Below are 16,843 nucleotides of genomic sequence, written 5' to 3' on the forward strand. Positions count from 1 at the left end.
ATATATATATATATATATAGTAATGTGATCAGTATTGTTCTGAAGCTGTCCTCTCTTCTGCAGGCTAAATTTGACACAGCAGCAGCTGAGGTGAAGCAGCTGAAGGCGAAGCCGGCAGATGAGGAGATGCTGCAGGTCTACTCCCTGTTCAAGCAGGCCTCTGTGGGCGATGTCAACACAGGTGAGACTCCTGCCGCAAACACTGTCACGGCTGTCATATATGCTGTCGCTGTAGATTGACATGAGTCTAGAGAAATGGTTATTAGACTGTTTTGGAAACCAAAGCACCCTTTCATAGTCATTTTGTTCAAGCTGTGATTTCAGTAGTTTTGCTCAGCTGTCAATGGTTTCAGTCCATAGGGAATATTTCTCTGACCTCTGTACACAAAAACCTTCACTTGCTCTGATAGTGTGCACCTTTAAAAAGTGTCTGCTGCAAAGTAGGGCTGCATGATGTGGTGAAAACATCAGATAGCGATTATTTTGACAGATCTTTTGATATGATTCATAATTAGCGTGGGAGTGATTGTTTTTGCATGTGAGATTTGTTGGGGTCTGTATCAAACAAACATACTTCTTCAATCTGGAGAACAAGATTTGTAGGCCAGAGCATCTCTGCAGCATTACAGTTCTTCATCAGAATGCTGTTCATCATTGGATTGGATTGTTTAATAAGTTTTAAATATGGCTAAATGCTTATTCCTTCCATTTTGATACAAACATTAAAATATAAACAGTTAGTTCATGGTTCCTCCTTTGTTTGTGGTGAACATTGCTACTGTTGTTGCTGTACATCTCTTTCTTTCTTTCTTTCAAAAGAGTTCTGGTCTAGACCTGCTCTATTTGAAAAGTGCTGAGAATAACTCTGTTATAATTGGCGACAAATTGAATTGAACATTATTCAGAATCTTGCAGCACCCTTCGGCCTGGCACCCACTTAGGGAGCCTCTTCCTCTAGTGACGTGCCAACCTGACTCCTTTTCCCACCTCACATGCATTACACCTTCAGTGCAGAACGTTTCTGCTAACTTGTTTGATTTCCTTAAACCTGTTCACTGACATCTGACTGTCTTTCCTCTGTCTGAAGATCGTCCAGGGATGTTTGACTTCACTGGGAAAGCTAAATGGGACGCCTGGGAGAAGCAGAAAGGTACACGTTGAGTCATGTAGATGGTTCTGTCCTTAAAGTCTTTTCCTTCACAAGGGAGACTTTATTGATACCAATGCCATTATTGATTCTGCTTATTGATCCAATTCTTTATCAATTCCCCATTGATTCTTGATCAATTTTCTGTGTGGGGAAAAAAGTAGGCCTACACAGGTTTTGAGCACCAGTGCAACAGTTGTATTGTCTCTGAGTGTGATCAGTGTAGAAACAAGGCCTTCATGTAACTCTGATGTGACAAAGCATCGCTGTTAAACTGCTATTTAATTTGGAACCGGTTCTCGAACTCCATCCCTAATATTTGCGCAGCATTTGTTTTCATTTAGGTTTTCTTAGTCAAAGAAAAACAATGCTAATGCTAATGTTATAAATGTATGTTTACCCTCAGTAACAGACGTGCTGCTCAGTTGCAAGCAGTAGAACTTGTACGCAGTGTTAAATACATGGCCTTCCCAAAGTTTAAGCTCATGTAGTGTAGAAATATGTTATTTCCATTAGTTGAAATTATTATTTTATAGACATTACATCTTTCTTTGTGAAATGCAGCCAGGCTCTGGACCATTTCTTCCTTCTTGTTGAAAGTTTCCAGCAGCATAGACAAGTTTTACACTATTGTTTTGCAACTGTCAGAAAAACATGCCGGCATCAATAAAAGGAACTGATTCAGAGTCACACATTTCCGAGGGATCAGACAATTTGGAACCAGTTCTTGATTCCCATCCCTCCCATCTAATCAGGTACTCAAGGAATCTTGTACTACTGTGTATAAAGTGAGCGTATAGTTCCCCCTTCCACTGCATTCATTTGCAAATTGACAGTGTGAATGGAAAGATTTCAGGGTTATCTCAGGTTGAGCTGAAGCCCAACCCCTGATCCATTTGTGTGCATCCTGTCATAGTTAGTAAGTAAGTAAAATTTATAAAGCACATTTAAACACAGTATAAACTGACCAAAGTGCTGTACAGTGGAATAACTACAAAAGGCGAATAATACAGAAAAACATATTGGACCAATAGATCAATAATTCTATAAAACATGAATAAAGAAACCTTCAATATTGGGCACACAACACAGAAATACATGGATGAGCAGGATACAGGGTTAGTGAACAAGGAAGTCCAGGAGCTCAAAAGTGGGTTTTTAGCCTGGATTTGAAGGCAGAAATGGAGGGGGCAGATCTAATATCCAGGGGGAGCTGGTTCCACAGAGGTGGAGCAGCAACTGCAAAAGCTCTATCCCCCCTCTGTTTGAGCCGTGTACAGTAACATAAATGCTGGCTTCCAGGAAAATGGGTTAAATGAAACAGGTTGCACTGAACAAGGTATCCTTATGAGTCTGTTACACTGATGAAGCCCGGATGGCAGAAAAAATGTTGTATTCTTCAGCATACATATACTCATGTATAGACAGGTTTTAAAGCTGCACTACTCAAAATATTTATAACATTGTGTTAAAATACTATGTGTAATGTCAAAGGGCTGATTCGTAGTGATGAACCCATAAACAAGTATTACTTGCTCTGTAGGTCTTTTTAGCCTCTTTTAGCTAATTGTTTTGTGGCACATTCATTGTTTTGGTTCAGTCTCCAGGCTCTCATCGGACCAGTCAAAGCAGGAAACAAGCTCTGTAAGACCTACTGTATACTGCCTGCCCAGCACCAAACAGCAGACAGACATAGTTATAATAATGTGAACAGATAATTTATTGCAAACTTAATCACCATAACAACTCGCATTGTTTGAAAATGTATTAATGCTGCAATAAACATCCTTTTGATCACATTTGTATGTATGATAAACTCCATCAACTGCCCTTAATTTTTCCTTAGTAACGCCAACATCATCATGAATGCCAGACCCCAAATGGCAGAGCTTTGTAAAAGTCCCATGAATTCAAATATGACTTTTCAAACTGATGTCACATTGCCACAAATCAGATATGTATCAGATTTAGAACCGCGTCATAAAATGGCGTAAATCAGAAACGATTTTACACGAATGCTCTGAGTTGCACATTAGAGACAGAAATCAGTTTAAATATGGAAAGGAGCGAAATAAAAATAGGTGACAAAAAGAAAAACAGATGCAAGAGAGAGAACATGGGAGAGACAGACAGAAAGAGAGAAAGACAGAAAGAGAGACAGTGTGTGTTTTCTGAAACGAAGCCAACTGATAATTAATGCCTCTGACATCATGGTGCTCTAATTAAGCCTGGCATTCATTAAGCCAAGTGAGGGGGGTGTTCGTTAGTGGCTTTTTTTTTTTTTGGAGGGGGGATTTGTTAAGTCTTCATTGTTACTCTTTTTAGACAATAGAGACAGAGAAATGGTAGGAACAACAAAAAGAGAGAGGTGAGAATAGTAATGCAGAACTTTAAGGTGATGTAGCACAGTTTCTGGCAACCATATTGGAGGTCCTCAGCTTGTGGGCAACTGTAGCTGTGATCTTTCTATTCAAATTTAGAACTTTTCTGCCTCAACAGGACTGACCAGAAGTAGTTCATCTCTAAAGGTTCATCAAATTGACTTTGTCATCAGGTGTTAGCTACATACTGTAGATACATAGATAAATAAATGCCAACTGTGTTATTATAAACACATATGGTATCTGCAACTTTTATATTGCTAGTTGTTAAACAAGAATTTGATTACAACCCCAGTAGCTAGCTAGCTAACACAGTGCGATTTGTTTGTCAAGCTGATTCTTCTTGTAAAACACAGACTTAAAAGGTGTAGCCTAATGAATTATGGCAGTTCTGAGTAGCTTAATGACTAAGCTTAGCAAGTTAGAACTACAAAATGAGGGATGAATAGGTGGGAACAACAGAAGTTATGACTGATGGACCAAATGTTTTCAGATAATAGATACTAAGAGTGCTATGACTGAAAGCGCTAGAAGCAAATGATCTGGGCTAAATGAGCCAGAGCTTAGTGTAGCTTAAGTAATTAGGGTAAAATTGGAAGGGCAAAGGGGAGCTAGGACCAAATCATTCCAGCTAGGCTAAATAAACAGTAAAGGACCTGAGACTAAGTAGGCTAATTAGGGCTACATTAGATGGGGATTAAGTATTTGGCGTAAGGAACCAAGACTAGGCTACTGGGGCAAGGACTAATTGAGTTAGAAATTAAGGACCAAAACTAAAAGACCAGTCCTAAAGAAACTAGAAATAACAGAGACAGGGGTAAAGGTCAGGGATTGACCCTGAGCAAGACTAGATCTAAAAAATGTAGGACAAAATACAGCTAATGTAGCTTCAACAAAAGGTGCTGGATTAGACACAAAGATATCCACTAAAGAGGCTACAGGACTAAAGGATTAGGTTTTCCTGGCTAAAGGAGCTACACCTAAAGAGGTTTCCCACACGTCCTGGAAAACATAAAAAAATTGAGACTAGTTTTCTAGTCATGGAAACACCTGGAAATTGATTAAAGTGATCAAATAGCCTGGAAACAATCTATGTTGTCATGAAAATTTTTATTGTATTTTAGCCTGTGCTGTGGCCAAATTAATGTTACGGTTAGAGGAAACTGTAATCAATAGACTTTTATGACATGAAATAGTAGGTAAACAAAGATGTCACCAATGATAATAAAAAGTTATCTTCCTTCAGGTCAAGCAGAGTATGGACTTGGAAATGCTCTGCTACACTAAATGGAATGGAGCCTTTGTTAGTATCATTGGTAACACCTGTGTTTACTCTACTATTTCATGTAAAAATGGCTATGAAAAAGGTCTATTCAGAAAGCGGAAAATCGGCCATGGTGAGAACAGCCAAGCGCGGCACAAAAGCGAGCTAACACAAGGTATTAAATAAACGATGACCAGGCTAGTGAGAAGAGTGTTAAAGGTCACTCGCAAAGGAGCAAGAACTAAAGGACGTGATCACAAGAGGCCAGTACTAAAGGTAAGGTTAAAAGACGACTTTGAAGAGCTAAAAGGGCTAAAGAAAGAGATCTAACAGAGCTATTACTTCAGGAGTAAAGGTAGCCCTAGAAACAAATAGAGGTAAAGGAAATGGAGAAAGGATGGAACTGCAAGGTTTGAACAACTGAAGGACAGCAACTAACTGCACTTTAGGACTACTAGAGTTATGTCTGTCATCACTATACAGTAGACCAGTAGGCAATGGCGAGAGAAATCCATTGGTCATCAATCAAAAACGTTGGTCAAAGACGGCACTGTGTGACATGACCTCTGACCTCTGATATTTATATCTCTGGCAATCAAAGACAACCTGTATCAAAAGTCAGGAAGTGATTGGGGAAAAAAGAAATGATAGGGAGAATAAAAAAGACTAAGACAAAGAAGAGAAACAGTAAAACGTGAAGGCCAAAAATGAAAAACAAAAACAGAATCAGAGACAAAGAGAAAAAGAAATTGAAATAAAGTTAAAGACATTACGTACGTACATTTATATTGCTGGAAAAAAGGAAAAGGGGTGAGTAAACCACAGTGAGAGAAAGTGAAAGCGGTGCAAAATGAAAAGTAAAGTTGGGATCCCTATCCATTTTTTTGATCGGAGGATTTTCTGATAGCTAATTAGGCATGGAGGGCCAGCCATCGACAGCTGCATTCATCATCATAAAACGTAATAATTAATGACATTCCAACAAAGAAAAATATGCAAATGAGCTCCCCTCATTAGCATTTTCATATTCAGCTCCCATAATGCTTTTGCTGACAAGGTTGTAATTAATGAAAATTCATGTCTCTTAGCCGAGGTCTAGATTGGATCGCATTCATTCGCAATCCCCCAAACGAGAAGTGAAAAAAAAAAAAAACACAACAGGGATCACTGCCAAGTTTTTAGGGAGACGAGAGGGAGGGGTGAGGGATGCAGAGAGAGCGAGAGACAAGACGAGTCAGAGAGAGGGAAGAGAGAGAGGAAAATGGAGATGGAGGAAGGCAGATGGCGAGAGATGAAAGGAAGACGGGCAGCGAGAGAGAGACAGATAAACGGAGTTGAGGAGGAATAGAAAGAGAGACCTGTACTGATGCAGAAAGTTGCAGAAAAGTGGGATGAAAAGCAAAGAGTGACAGGTGAAGAAAGAAAGGATGTGGGAAAAATTATGAATGGAGAGAGACAGAGTGATGGAAAGAAAAAGCAGTTGAGAATAGGAAGACTTTGGGGTGGGCAGATTGATAGATTGGTCTTGAAGTATTGATTTTCAAGGATTAATAATTACCTGCTCAAAGACCTTTTGGGCCCCTGTTTTTCACTTCTCAAGCTACATTAGCTGTGGTCATCCACATGTTTATTTATTTATACAGTTTAAAGTTACAGGGACAGTGCACATTTATGAACATTTCTGTAAATGTGCCAGTTTAGCCATCCAGTCCCTGGGCAGGTGTAATGGCACAATGACACAAAGAGATTTGAAATGAGTTATATGTGTTACAATCTTTGATAAGTGTTAGCAGATGGCAGAATGCAGTATTGCATTGCAAAAGTTGGATGGAAAAGGCAAAATTCAGAAAAAGTTCCACAATTTTGCAAAAAAAGTTTTTACCTTGCTTGAGGTGGATTCTGCCTTTTTTCAAAAAAGAGTTAATGCGCTTAGAGGGAGACAGGAACCCTCTTTTCCGAATATTTTTGACATAGCAAACATTTAGCTCATGCGACTGATCGGCTGGTTTTGCTCCGGCAGTCTCCTCGTCGCTCCCACGGCTCTATTATACTTTGATGATGGAACCATCCTCATATTTATAGATGAAACATGTATCTTGTTTTCTGCATTGTTTTTCTCCGTTTAAGACTGGACTGGGGTTCTTTTAATGACATTTTGTTGCGCTCTGGAGAATTGGTGCCCCCTACTCTTTAATCTTGGTGAACCAACTTGCTTTTTCTTTTGCAGATTTACTTGAAATCTCTAGCAGCATTCATTATTAACGTATGTATATTTTAAATAGTATCGTCAAATTTTGTATTTCAGACTCCTCATGTAAAGTCATGTAAGTCAGTTAGTAAATCTATTTGACTTGAACATGGTAAAGTGTGTGTGTTAGTGTGAGAGACAGATACAGAGATAGTCCTTTGGGGAATGCTGCCATACACCTGTGAAAATGTAGAGTCAGAGCTTCTCTAAAAGCTTATCGCTGTGTGTGTGTGTGTGTGTGTGTGAGAGAGAGAGAGAGTGAGTGTGTGTCTTTCTTTCAGATGATACTGACAGATAGCAGTATCTGTGGCTTGGCACCTGAACACAGCTAATAGTGATATTCTGCTCTTCACTCTGCAGCAGCTTGTAATTGTCTTCAGCTTCTGTAATAACAATATTCAACAACATGATGTCAATCTGCAGCGCTGCTCCTAATGTCCTGATGGTTTGCTGGTAAACATGTGGTTGGTATGTCCATGACTGTGGCGTGTCCATATTTCATGGTTGAGGATCAGGTTTGTTTAGTGTTTTCTGTCCTTAAAGTCCCCTCCACTCATTAATCAGTGTTTCTTCTTGTTCCTACAGTGTGCTGTGTGAATGATGTCTGTGCTGGGATGAGTTTGACACTAGAATGATGTTTTCACATTCATCTGCTAAAAGAGTAAAATTTCTCTGTGCTCATTGACAATCTGATTTTGAAAGGACGGGGCCTTCCAGCATGATTTTTGACATCACAAATAGTTTAGGAAGTTAGTCCTGGTCCAGTATGCAAAACATATGAAATATTATCAAAATATGTGCAGATTCTTCGTGTTATTATATAGTATGTATATGGTGTGAAAAAACTACAGCAGGGGTGTGAAAGTACTTACATTTACTCTGTTATATTTACTTTTTTTAGTTAATTCTACTTTAATGCCTTGCTATGATTTCCATAAAGAGTTGATATTATAGACTGATTAGGCAATACACACTACTTACTTCAAGATGGTATTAAATATCTTCATTCATGGTAATTTTGTGATCACACACTTTAATTAGCACTTTACTTCTACTTGAGTTCTTTTTTTTCTGCCATACCTTTATTTAAATGCTGTTTTTGGTGACTACACCTCTGACACATCCTTCACACACATCAAATGAGGTATTCTGTGTGTTATAAGCTTTTTAAAACGTACACTAAACCTACCTTTTTGAACTAGGGCATTATAGGGCTGCACAATTAATTGAAATATTCTGAAAATCGCAATATAGCCAGGTGCAATATCCAAATTGCAGAAGCTGCAATTTTTTTGATAAATGTAAAATGTAACAAACAGCATTATAATGAAGTACTGTAATGCTGCAGAGATGCCCTGCCCTACAAATCTTGTCCTCCAGATGTGAGAAAACCCCAACAAAAGTCACATCATCATAATTTTAGTAGTTTTTGTTGCTAAAATTATCATTCACACTAATCGTTAATCATATTGCAAACATAATATCTGTCAATATGATTTTTTTGACCATATCGTGCAACAGTCATTATTATTCTAACAACCAGAGGTGTAGGACAGGGGAGAAAGGGGACTGAATATACAGGAGCCTAATATGAGGAGGGCCCACAAAGATTCTAAAATTAATAGCCGTGGATTCGGGCGGGGGGCGGACTATAGAGAATGCCTATGCACAGGATCCAGAATTGTGTGCTACGCCCCTGCTAAAAACGGTACCAGTCTATAGTGTCCATCGCAATTAGAATCCTTGCGATTTTGATATGCATTTTTTGATTATGTGAAGGGGCATGTTTGAACTTTGCGCATTGAGCATCTTTGACTGTCTTGAAAAGCGCTTTAAATGAAGTTTTTGAGATGTTAAAGCAACTGCAGCGTAGAGTCAATTTGAAACTGTCGAGACCCTCAGTAGATAGCAGACAATGAGAGGGAAAAAGAGGGAGGGAGCACATTAATCCATAGGAAAAATAAAACTCTACAGATTAGATGCCTCTGTTCAGGTTGGAGCAGGATAATCTCTGTAAAGTGCTGTTTGTATGTCAGCTTCAACCTCCAGATAATGTCTGAGTGAGTAGTCAAAAATACATGTCATACTCTAATGATGAGCACAGTAATAACCACTGTTATTTCAGCTTTTGATGAAAACTAAATACAGCCTCTTCTCTCATGATTTTAATTGTTAACATGAATTATTCATTTGGTGACCTGGTGCTTATAACACACTGCGATCTATGAAGTAATCACATTTTTGTAAAATGTGTAATTAGTCCTTTTGCATATTGGAAATACAAAGACGGGTGGCTCTTCACTTTAGAGGTATATTTGTGTCCAGAAAACACACTACACACAAAAAATGAGCATGTAAAGAATCCAAACATTTGAACATAGTTTCTGTAGAGAAAAACACGCAGACTGTCGAACATGAATCCACACAAAGCAGGCGGAGAAGTCGACACTGCAACGATCCTGGAATACTGATATGTTCTCTGTGTGTGTGTGTGTTGTGTGTGTTTTGTGAAGTTGGCACGAATACAGTTCCCCCTGGCTTTGCCCAACGTGGCACTGGCCCCCCTTGCAGCACATGGCACAGTCCTCTGTCGTTTGTTGAACTGGCCTTCTATGGAGTGTGGGTGTGGTGCGTGTGTTGGTTGTGGTGTTGGTTGGTGTACCCGAAAGAGAGTATCCAAAAAGGAACAACAGAAGAAATATGAAGAAAAAGAAAATGTTGAAACAAACCAGTCGTTTTTTCAGAATACCTCCAACATTTGGATCTAAAAGGAAAACACCGATGTCCTGTTTGGATTGTGTGTGTGTTGTGTGTCGTTTTGTTGTATTGATTCTTCTGTTGATTCTGGCCTATCTCTATGTAATGTTTATATATTTTTATTTAAAGTGTATTGAATGACCATTTGTCACTTGTGTCAAACGTTGAATTTTGACCCCTCCAAACCCTTGAATATGAAAGCTGGTGGGTTAAAGCGAATTGAATGTGTCAATTAGTCTCTCTCTCCTCTCTTTTTATCCTTTCTCCTTCCATCCTCCACTTCTTCCTCCATCTCATTTCTTAATGACATTTCTTCTTTCCTTGTTTACTCTTACCTTACTTCTTCTCTTTCGCCTCTTTTCACTCCTTTACTCCCTTCCTTTATTCTTCACCTCCTTCACATTATCTTTTCTCCGTACTTTTTGTCCTTGCCTTTATTTATCTCCTGTTCCCCTCTTTTTCTTTCACCCAGCGTCATCTTCTCCTTCCTTTCCTTCCTCAGCCAGTTCCTATCCTTTCATCTTTTTCCATCTTCCTTCAGTCCTTTGTCTTTACTACCCCTTCCCACTTTTCGCCTCCATCCTACATCTCTTCACTTTCTCTCCTTTCCTCTCTCTCTTCTCCTCTGCCCTTTTCATTACCATCTTTTATTTTTCCTTCTTAATTTACTTCTTTTTTTCTTTTCTGTCCTACTGCTAACCTCGTGCCTGTGAAGGCAACTGGAGATGCGCTGTGGCCTTCCTCTGATCCCTACCTCCCCGAGAGGACTGCTCTGTAACTAACCTTTACCTCCCCTCCTGTTTAGCTCAGCATATTTAAGAATCTAAGATTAATATAAGTACATATTACGTAAATGGTTAGCCACCACACACATGAAGGAATTAAAAAAAATCATCCTTGATGTCTCAACAGACTGCACACCAGGATCTACTATATAAACCTGCTAACCGCTTATACAGTGTTATATAACTACTGTAAGAAGCATTGCTCTAATATTGAGAAAACCCACCATATTTTCATTCTGTTTCTTATGAGCTAGATTTTGAAATATGAGACACATCAGTCTGAATATATGCTAAAATGAAAAATCTATTTAATACCAGTTTACCCCGGCTAATCCCCCTGAAACACCATAGTGTAACACATTTTCAATAACTACATGTAAAGAATTACCAGTTTTCAATTATACTAATTAATTTGTCATTACGAGAGAATCATGTATCAGTGTGCATGGTGTGTGTTGTGCCAGCAGAAAGAATACGAGCAGCACCATACATAGGGACGTGCATGACTTAAGAGTGTGACATGCAAAGAGTATGAGGTCCCCTCGTTGTGGTTTTGAATCCTTAAACCTGTAACTTGGCCTGCCCTCTAGGCTCATCTGTCACCCTTCTCGAGGCTAGCTTTCTAGTAAACAACCTCCCGCGAGAGCTTACTGGTCGAATAGTTGTTGTGTTGTGCGCAGAGTTGGTGATTGTGCTGTTTTTTAGGCTGTTGTAGTAGATGCATTTTATTTAGGAAGCAGTCATGTTATCACTCCGCTTGGGGAAGAGACTTCAGTTTCAGAGTTGAAGTCTGCGGATCTGTCAGAACCTTGGCTGATAGACGGATGAGGAGGAGAACACAAGGCTTTATGTCCGCCGCACGACAATGATAGCTAAGGAATAGTAAGAAAATATCTGCATATAAATGCATATTATAATATGTTGTAGATTGGATTGAGAGCTCTCACTTATACACATGTTAGAAATATCATTTTTCAAATGTGAGATTGTTTTGTTTGAAACCTCTTAACACCTACTAGAGCTGAAAAATAGTTGTAAACACGTAAAGCATGGTGAGTTTAGACATGCCCCACTATGGTGGAGAATGTTATCAGTAGCGACTCATTGTTCTTGACAACCAACGTGAGGTATACATAGTGCCAATGAATAAGTACCATCTTCTTTTACTCACTACCCAGAAAATCGACACCTTTTTTTAACCATCTTTCTAAAAAGCCCCAAACCTTATACCCACAAAGACACTCGAGGTGACAATGTTCTACTTATTTACAGAAGCTACAGTTATCAGAATTTATACGTATTTCAATAAACTTGCATCCATTCTCCTTTGAATATTCTATCATGCACAACCTTTATTGGAGCAAGACATGAATCTTGCTCATACTACAGGCGTTAATACCTGCAGATGGTTGACAAAAATATTATGCATTAACACTTTGCAACTCCTTAATGTACATAATTTCTGATTTGAAATTTCATTGGGAACGCTATTAGGTCCTTTTAGCCGATAGGAGGCAATAAGATATACCAGACACAGCACTGGGAGATTGTCGCAAGAGGAGAGTCGATTAAAATATAGGTAGTTCCATTTCTGTTTTTGGCGACGATAATCTGCTAAACCTATAAGCATTAAATTATGTCTCCAAGTGTCGCAGATACAATTGCGCGTTTTGGTATGTGTCCAGGAACACCTCTTTGCTCCAAAACCATATGTCAAGCATCCATTTTCTATTAATACATAGATTGGGAATCCTTTAGGAGAGTTCACCTGGGTCCACAGACACAAATATATCGACAGAAAATATGTTCACTTTTTTTTGTTTCACTTTAGTTCAACATATAACAGGAAAAAAGTTGGAAGGGTTATTTCACAAAACGGAATGGAGCCCCCACAAGGCATCCACACCAAACATTTAAGTTCCACTTCAGACTAAATATAGTCAGAACCTTCCTATGAATGGAAAGTTTTTACCATACTAAGAGGGGCAACCCTAATCCTTTGTAATTTCTCAGAAGATGTTTATTGTTACAGGGGATATAATGGGGCAGCTCTAATGTGATGGTCGTCTTTACACTGCCGATATAAATCAGCCAGGGTAATGATTTTTTTGATATATTGTGGTTAATCGAGTTATATTTAAGTATAGTAGTTTCACACTTGGTAACATCGCACACACCAGAGTAAATTCTCAAGTTTGTTTTTATGTTATTCTTAAACTAAATTGGGGATAAATTACAACAGTATCAGGGAGGCGAGAGTAAATAAAAACAGGCTATGTGAGTGACCTACAACTATACCTCTATACAATCAGCATGGTGACCATTCACCTCTTTGTTAGTTGAAGAGAGAGTTTTTAATCATTTAGTGGCTTAAAATATATTTTCAATGATTAAATGGGTTTAAAAAAGGTGAAAGAAAGGGAGGAAAAAACTAAATGTTTTTGGGTGTCAGCCAAAGGCTAGGGGTTGTGTGTGGGAACCGACAGCGGAACAAAAGAATTTAGGGATTGGGATGTGGGGGAATTTTTCCACATCAAAAAATGGAGAAAGCTTCATCACAATTATACATGAAGTTAAAAAGCAACATAGTATTACCGATATATATTTATAAAACTCCCCCTCGACTTTATTTGACATAAAGGATAATGCGCATCCGAGAACAGGTTTCCTGTTACTTTGGCATATTATATGTTTTTTTATCTTGCTGATAATTAACAACAATAGCACATATCAATCAATTTAAATTAAGAACATTCCTGTTAGGGGCCACCAATAGACCAGAATGAATAGCACTCACCGCTTTTACACAAACTCTTTTTCTTCCTTTTTTTCACACATACACAGATTTTTCTTTTACACACATAACACATCTCAAATCTCACACAAGGGTCTCTCTCTACACAATACAAAAAGGAAAAAAAAAAGAAAAAAAAAAAAAAACTAGTACAGGTAACGCATTGTGAATGAAGGACTGGGGGGGCCCCTAAGAGGCTGAGAGGTGGACATGAGGGGATGCTGGTCGCTCCTGCCATAGTGACAAAAGCCATCTAAACATTTTGACCCTCCGCGTGCTCACCACAATGCCAAAACGGGATGATGCATTTTGGAGTTACGGCTGACTATTTTACATATTGGAAAGAAATTTAGTTTTTGACCCCAGCGATGAGTGTTTGGGAGAGATATGGGCCTTTATGGCAAGTGAACCTATGGTGTGTGTGGGGCCTGAACTGTAAGAGCTGGTTTTGCAGCCCAAATGATCTTAGAGTTTCGAGAATGTTAGATTTCTGTTTCCGAGAAATGAGACCCAATCAAATGGGAGAAAAACATAAAGTTGTGCAATAAAGTTAAATCTTATACCCGACCACCCCTGTAATACATAGAGAGTATGATTACCATCTAGTACTTACCTAGTATTATTAGTTATGGAGAATAGCATTAATAAGCATGCCCACCTAATCCCATTCCTGCACAGCTTTCCTCTTCGTATCCCCTTATGGCCTTTATCATTATATAGTTGTTGAAAGTTATTTTTTTTTATTCTGTGTGATTTGAATTAATTTGTATATTTGTATAATCGGTGTAGTTCTTTTTATGCACGGGCAAACTGGCAGCCAGGTCCAGCAATATCCTCCATAGGCCCGTAGCCAAACCCCCCTACTGTGGGCCAATCAAAGCAAAATGTCTTGACGTTTTTTTTTTTTGTTTTTCGTGATTCTGTGGAGTAAGAAAGAAGAATACTTTTAGGCAGTGTTTTGAAGTTAATGATGTACTTAGTTACACACTCAACCCCAGCCCTAGTTTTATTCCTTAATTTTTCCCCACTGAGTATTTCATGTGTTTTAAAGGTATTGCCCCTATCCAGGACACGCGTTTCGATACTGACCCCCCCTAAGTGGCCCGGTATGGGTTGTTATTTGGCCGCCTGAAAAATCCTCTAATTTGAAGTGAACCCCTTAGGTGATCTAAATACAGGCAGGTAGTTGTAGAGGGGCGCAAGGATCCAAAGAATGTAAAGATTTATTTCAGACCCACTATCCGGTCGCATTAATAGTAAAAGCAAACCAAAAATTAGATGCCTGGACGTAAGGCCAACATAGAGGATATACAAGTCGCATTTGGCAGTGGTTCATCCAGATAAATTAGCAGGAGGTAGCACACGCCTGGACGGGCGTTTTAACTGGAGTCTTGTTACCTGGAGGACGTCCATTTGGGTAGGACGGTGAAGCCATATGTAAGCTAATGAGTTAGTTTACCAGCCAAAGGGCGTGCCAGCCAACCCCATGAGAATGACATGCAAATAGCACAAAGAAAAACAGACTTTTAAGTGTTAGTTGGCATAGCGCCGCCCTGGTGATGACCCAAGGCGTTTTCAGGGAAAGCTCCCTTCCTAGGCCTCACCAACCAGAAACTGTTATTTGCTGTTCAGCTAAAAGAAGCCCTGAAGGATGGTGGGTACGTCAATCCCTAAAAACCAAACGGCCCAAATCGCAAGGGGGTACCAGAGGGTTCAGTGAGAGTGTTGGTGTTGAAGGGTTGGGAAGGTGGGATCGATGTTTGTCAGGGAGAACCCCTGTGTAGAAAGGGACCCCCAGTGGAACCGACACGAGTGCCAGCAGGACAGGTCCCCACATACATGGCTACTCCCTGGTTTAGAGGAGAGGAGCGATGGGAGAGTGGGTGTCATATGTGTCCATTGTGACAGAACCCCAAGTAAGCAAGAGTTACTTGAAAGCTAGCAGTAAGCCTCCCCAGGAGCCTGTGGGTTCCAGGCGGTCCCAAGCCCCTGCCAATGCACCGTATGCCCTTGAGAGACTCCCCTCTTGCTACCAGCAGAGGTTCCCTCCCTGTAGAGGTCCCAGAGCTGCCGATAAGCAAACCGTCTCCGCTCCCGAGCAGGTGGAGCTCGCGCAGTGAAACAGCGAGCGGCCCCAGGTCAACCCATTTGTACAGCCCCCAGCCAGAGGCTGCCCCAGGCCAATAATGCTGCAACTCCCTTTTGTCCGTGACATTCTTTCTGGGTGTGCAGCGATATGGTTGAGCCAGTGTCGTATGGCCCCCGGCGTCAGCCTTTGCCCGGTTCGTTGTTAGACAGTTTGGGTATCGGTTTGCTGTGGTTTGTTGTTGGGCCAGGTGTGAGTTCACAGAAAAATCTGAGAACCACACCGAACCAGAGAGTTATAGGGTTTACTGGCCCTGTAAACCCATCCCTGATGTGTTGCATTGATTTTTTTGAATATTTGGCGGAGACAGATTATAAGCAATGAACGTTTGCTGATTGTAAGGTCCAATTGTATTGGTGGAGAGCCAGGCCCGAACGTTTACCTCCAATTGTAATGGGAGGGATCCCTGAAAAGAGATCTTTTGTTTCCGGCCCTGTCACATTGGCCCATGAAATTGGGGGCCCTTTCCAGAGCCCTGTCTGATGGTTTTATGCCTGTGTTGAAATTATTTTATTTTGTTTTTTTGAACCTCTAGATGTTCGAGTCCTCCTTGCCTTGGGTTGGGTTCCACAAAAGACCCAGGGGGCCATTGAGGAATGCAGCTAGCCGACCCCTTTTTTTTGTTACAAAAAAAAAATTTAAGGAAGCGCCGCTGTTAAATACCGAAGGTGGAATGGAAGTTACAGTGAAGCATTGAAGCCCATGATGGGGAACTAACTAGTTGCAAATAAAAATTGGAAAGGCTTTAGTTGTGGGCGCCAGTGACAAGGCCTTGTAGCTTAGAACCCAGAAATTGTAGTGTGGGATTAGGTTGGATTTTGCCGTCGCCATGAATGCAGAAGTGGAGAGTCCCCAGCACTGGGTAGCACCCGGCTGATGCCATATTTGACGGAGTTGCCAGTTCGCAGGGTTAGGGTTCGCAAGCCTCCCATTTTTCCACTGCCAAAGGGGCAGGATCGTGATCGCCGAGCCGTGCAAAATGGGGGAGTCAGGGAAGACCACAGAATCACCGTGGTTCACCAATAGTGTGGTAAAAAAAAATGGTGCTTGGGGGGAAAAGGAGCAACGATTTAATAAACAATCTGATTTGTAAGCGCGTTAAACATTAATTTGTACCAGGCTAACCATGGGAAAACGTACGTTGGGAATGCTGTTTGCGGCCCAGGGGTTTTTTAGGTAGGCACCCAGAGAGAGAAGATGTTGCAGGGTTGAGGTGTACTGTTCCGTCACCCGTGAGAAGTTGTCCCAGTTCTCCAACCAGTTGGTTAGAGTCATCCAGTCCAACCCAGAGGCGCAAGGCTTCAGCTCCCTGAGGTCTCCC

At 40.3% G+C, this 16,843-nt stretch overlaps 2 protein-coding genes across 2 annotated transcripts in view; both read left to right on the forward strand.

Moving 5' to 3' along the window:
* Positions 1–1,244, forward strand: part of LOC118332427 (acyl-CoA-binding protein-like) — a 9,023-nt gene extending 7,779 nt beyond the window's left edge. Inside the window, exons 2-3 of the mRNA XM_035667703.1 lie at positions 46–181; positions 1,088–1,244. Coding sequence (XP_035523596.1) covers positions 46–181; positions 1,088–1,161 — 210 coding nt within the window. The 3' untranslated portion in view covers positions 1,162–1,244. The remainder of the gene's footprint in view (positions 1–45; positions 182–1,087) is intronic.
* The window catches only part of tcf4 (transcription factor 4), a 140,086-nt gene that overhangs the window by 65,018 nt on the left and 58,225 nt on the right, over positions 1–16,843 (forward strand). The window lies entirely within an intron of this gene.

This window comes from Morone saxatilis, unplaced genomic scaffold (genome assembly GCF_004916995.1).
Source record: "Morone saxatilis isolate NCDOM2014 unplaced genomic scaffold, NCSU_SB_2.0 Contig21, whole genome shotgun sequence".
Taxonomy (NCBI): domain Eukaryota; kingdom Metazoa; phylum Chordata; class Actinopteri; family Moronidae; genus Morone; species Morone saxatilis.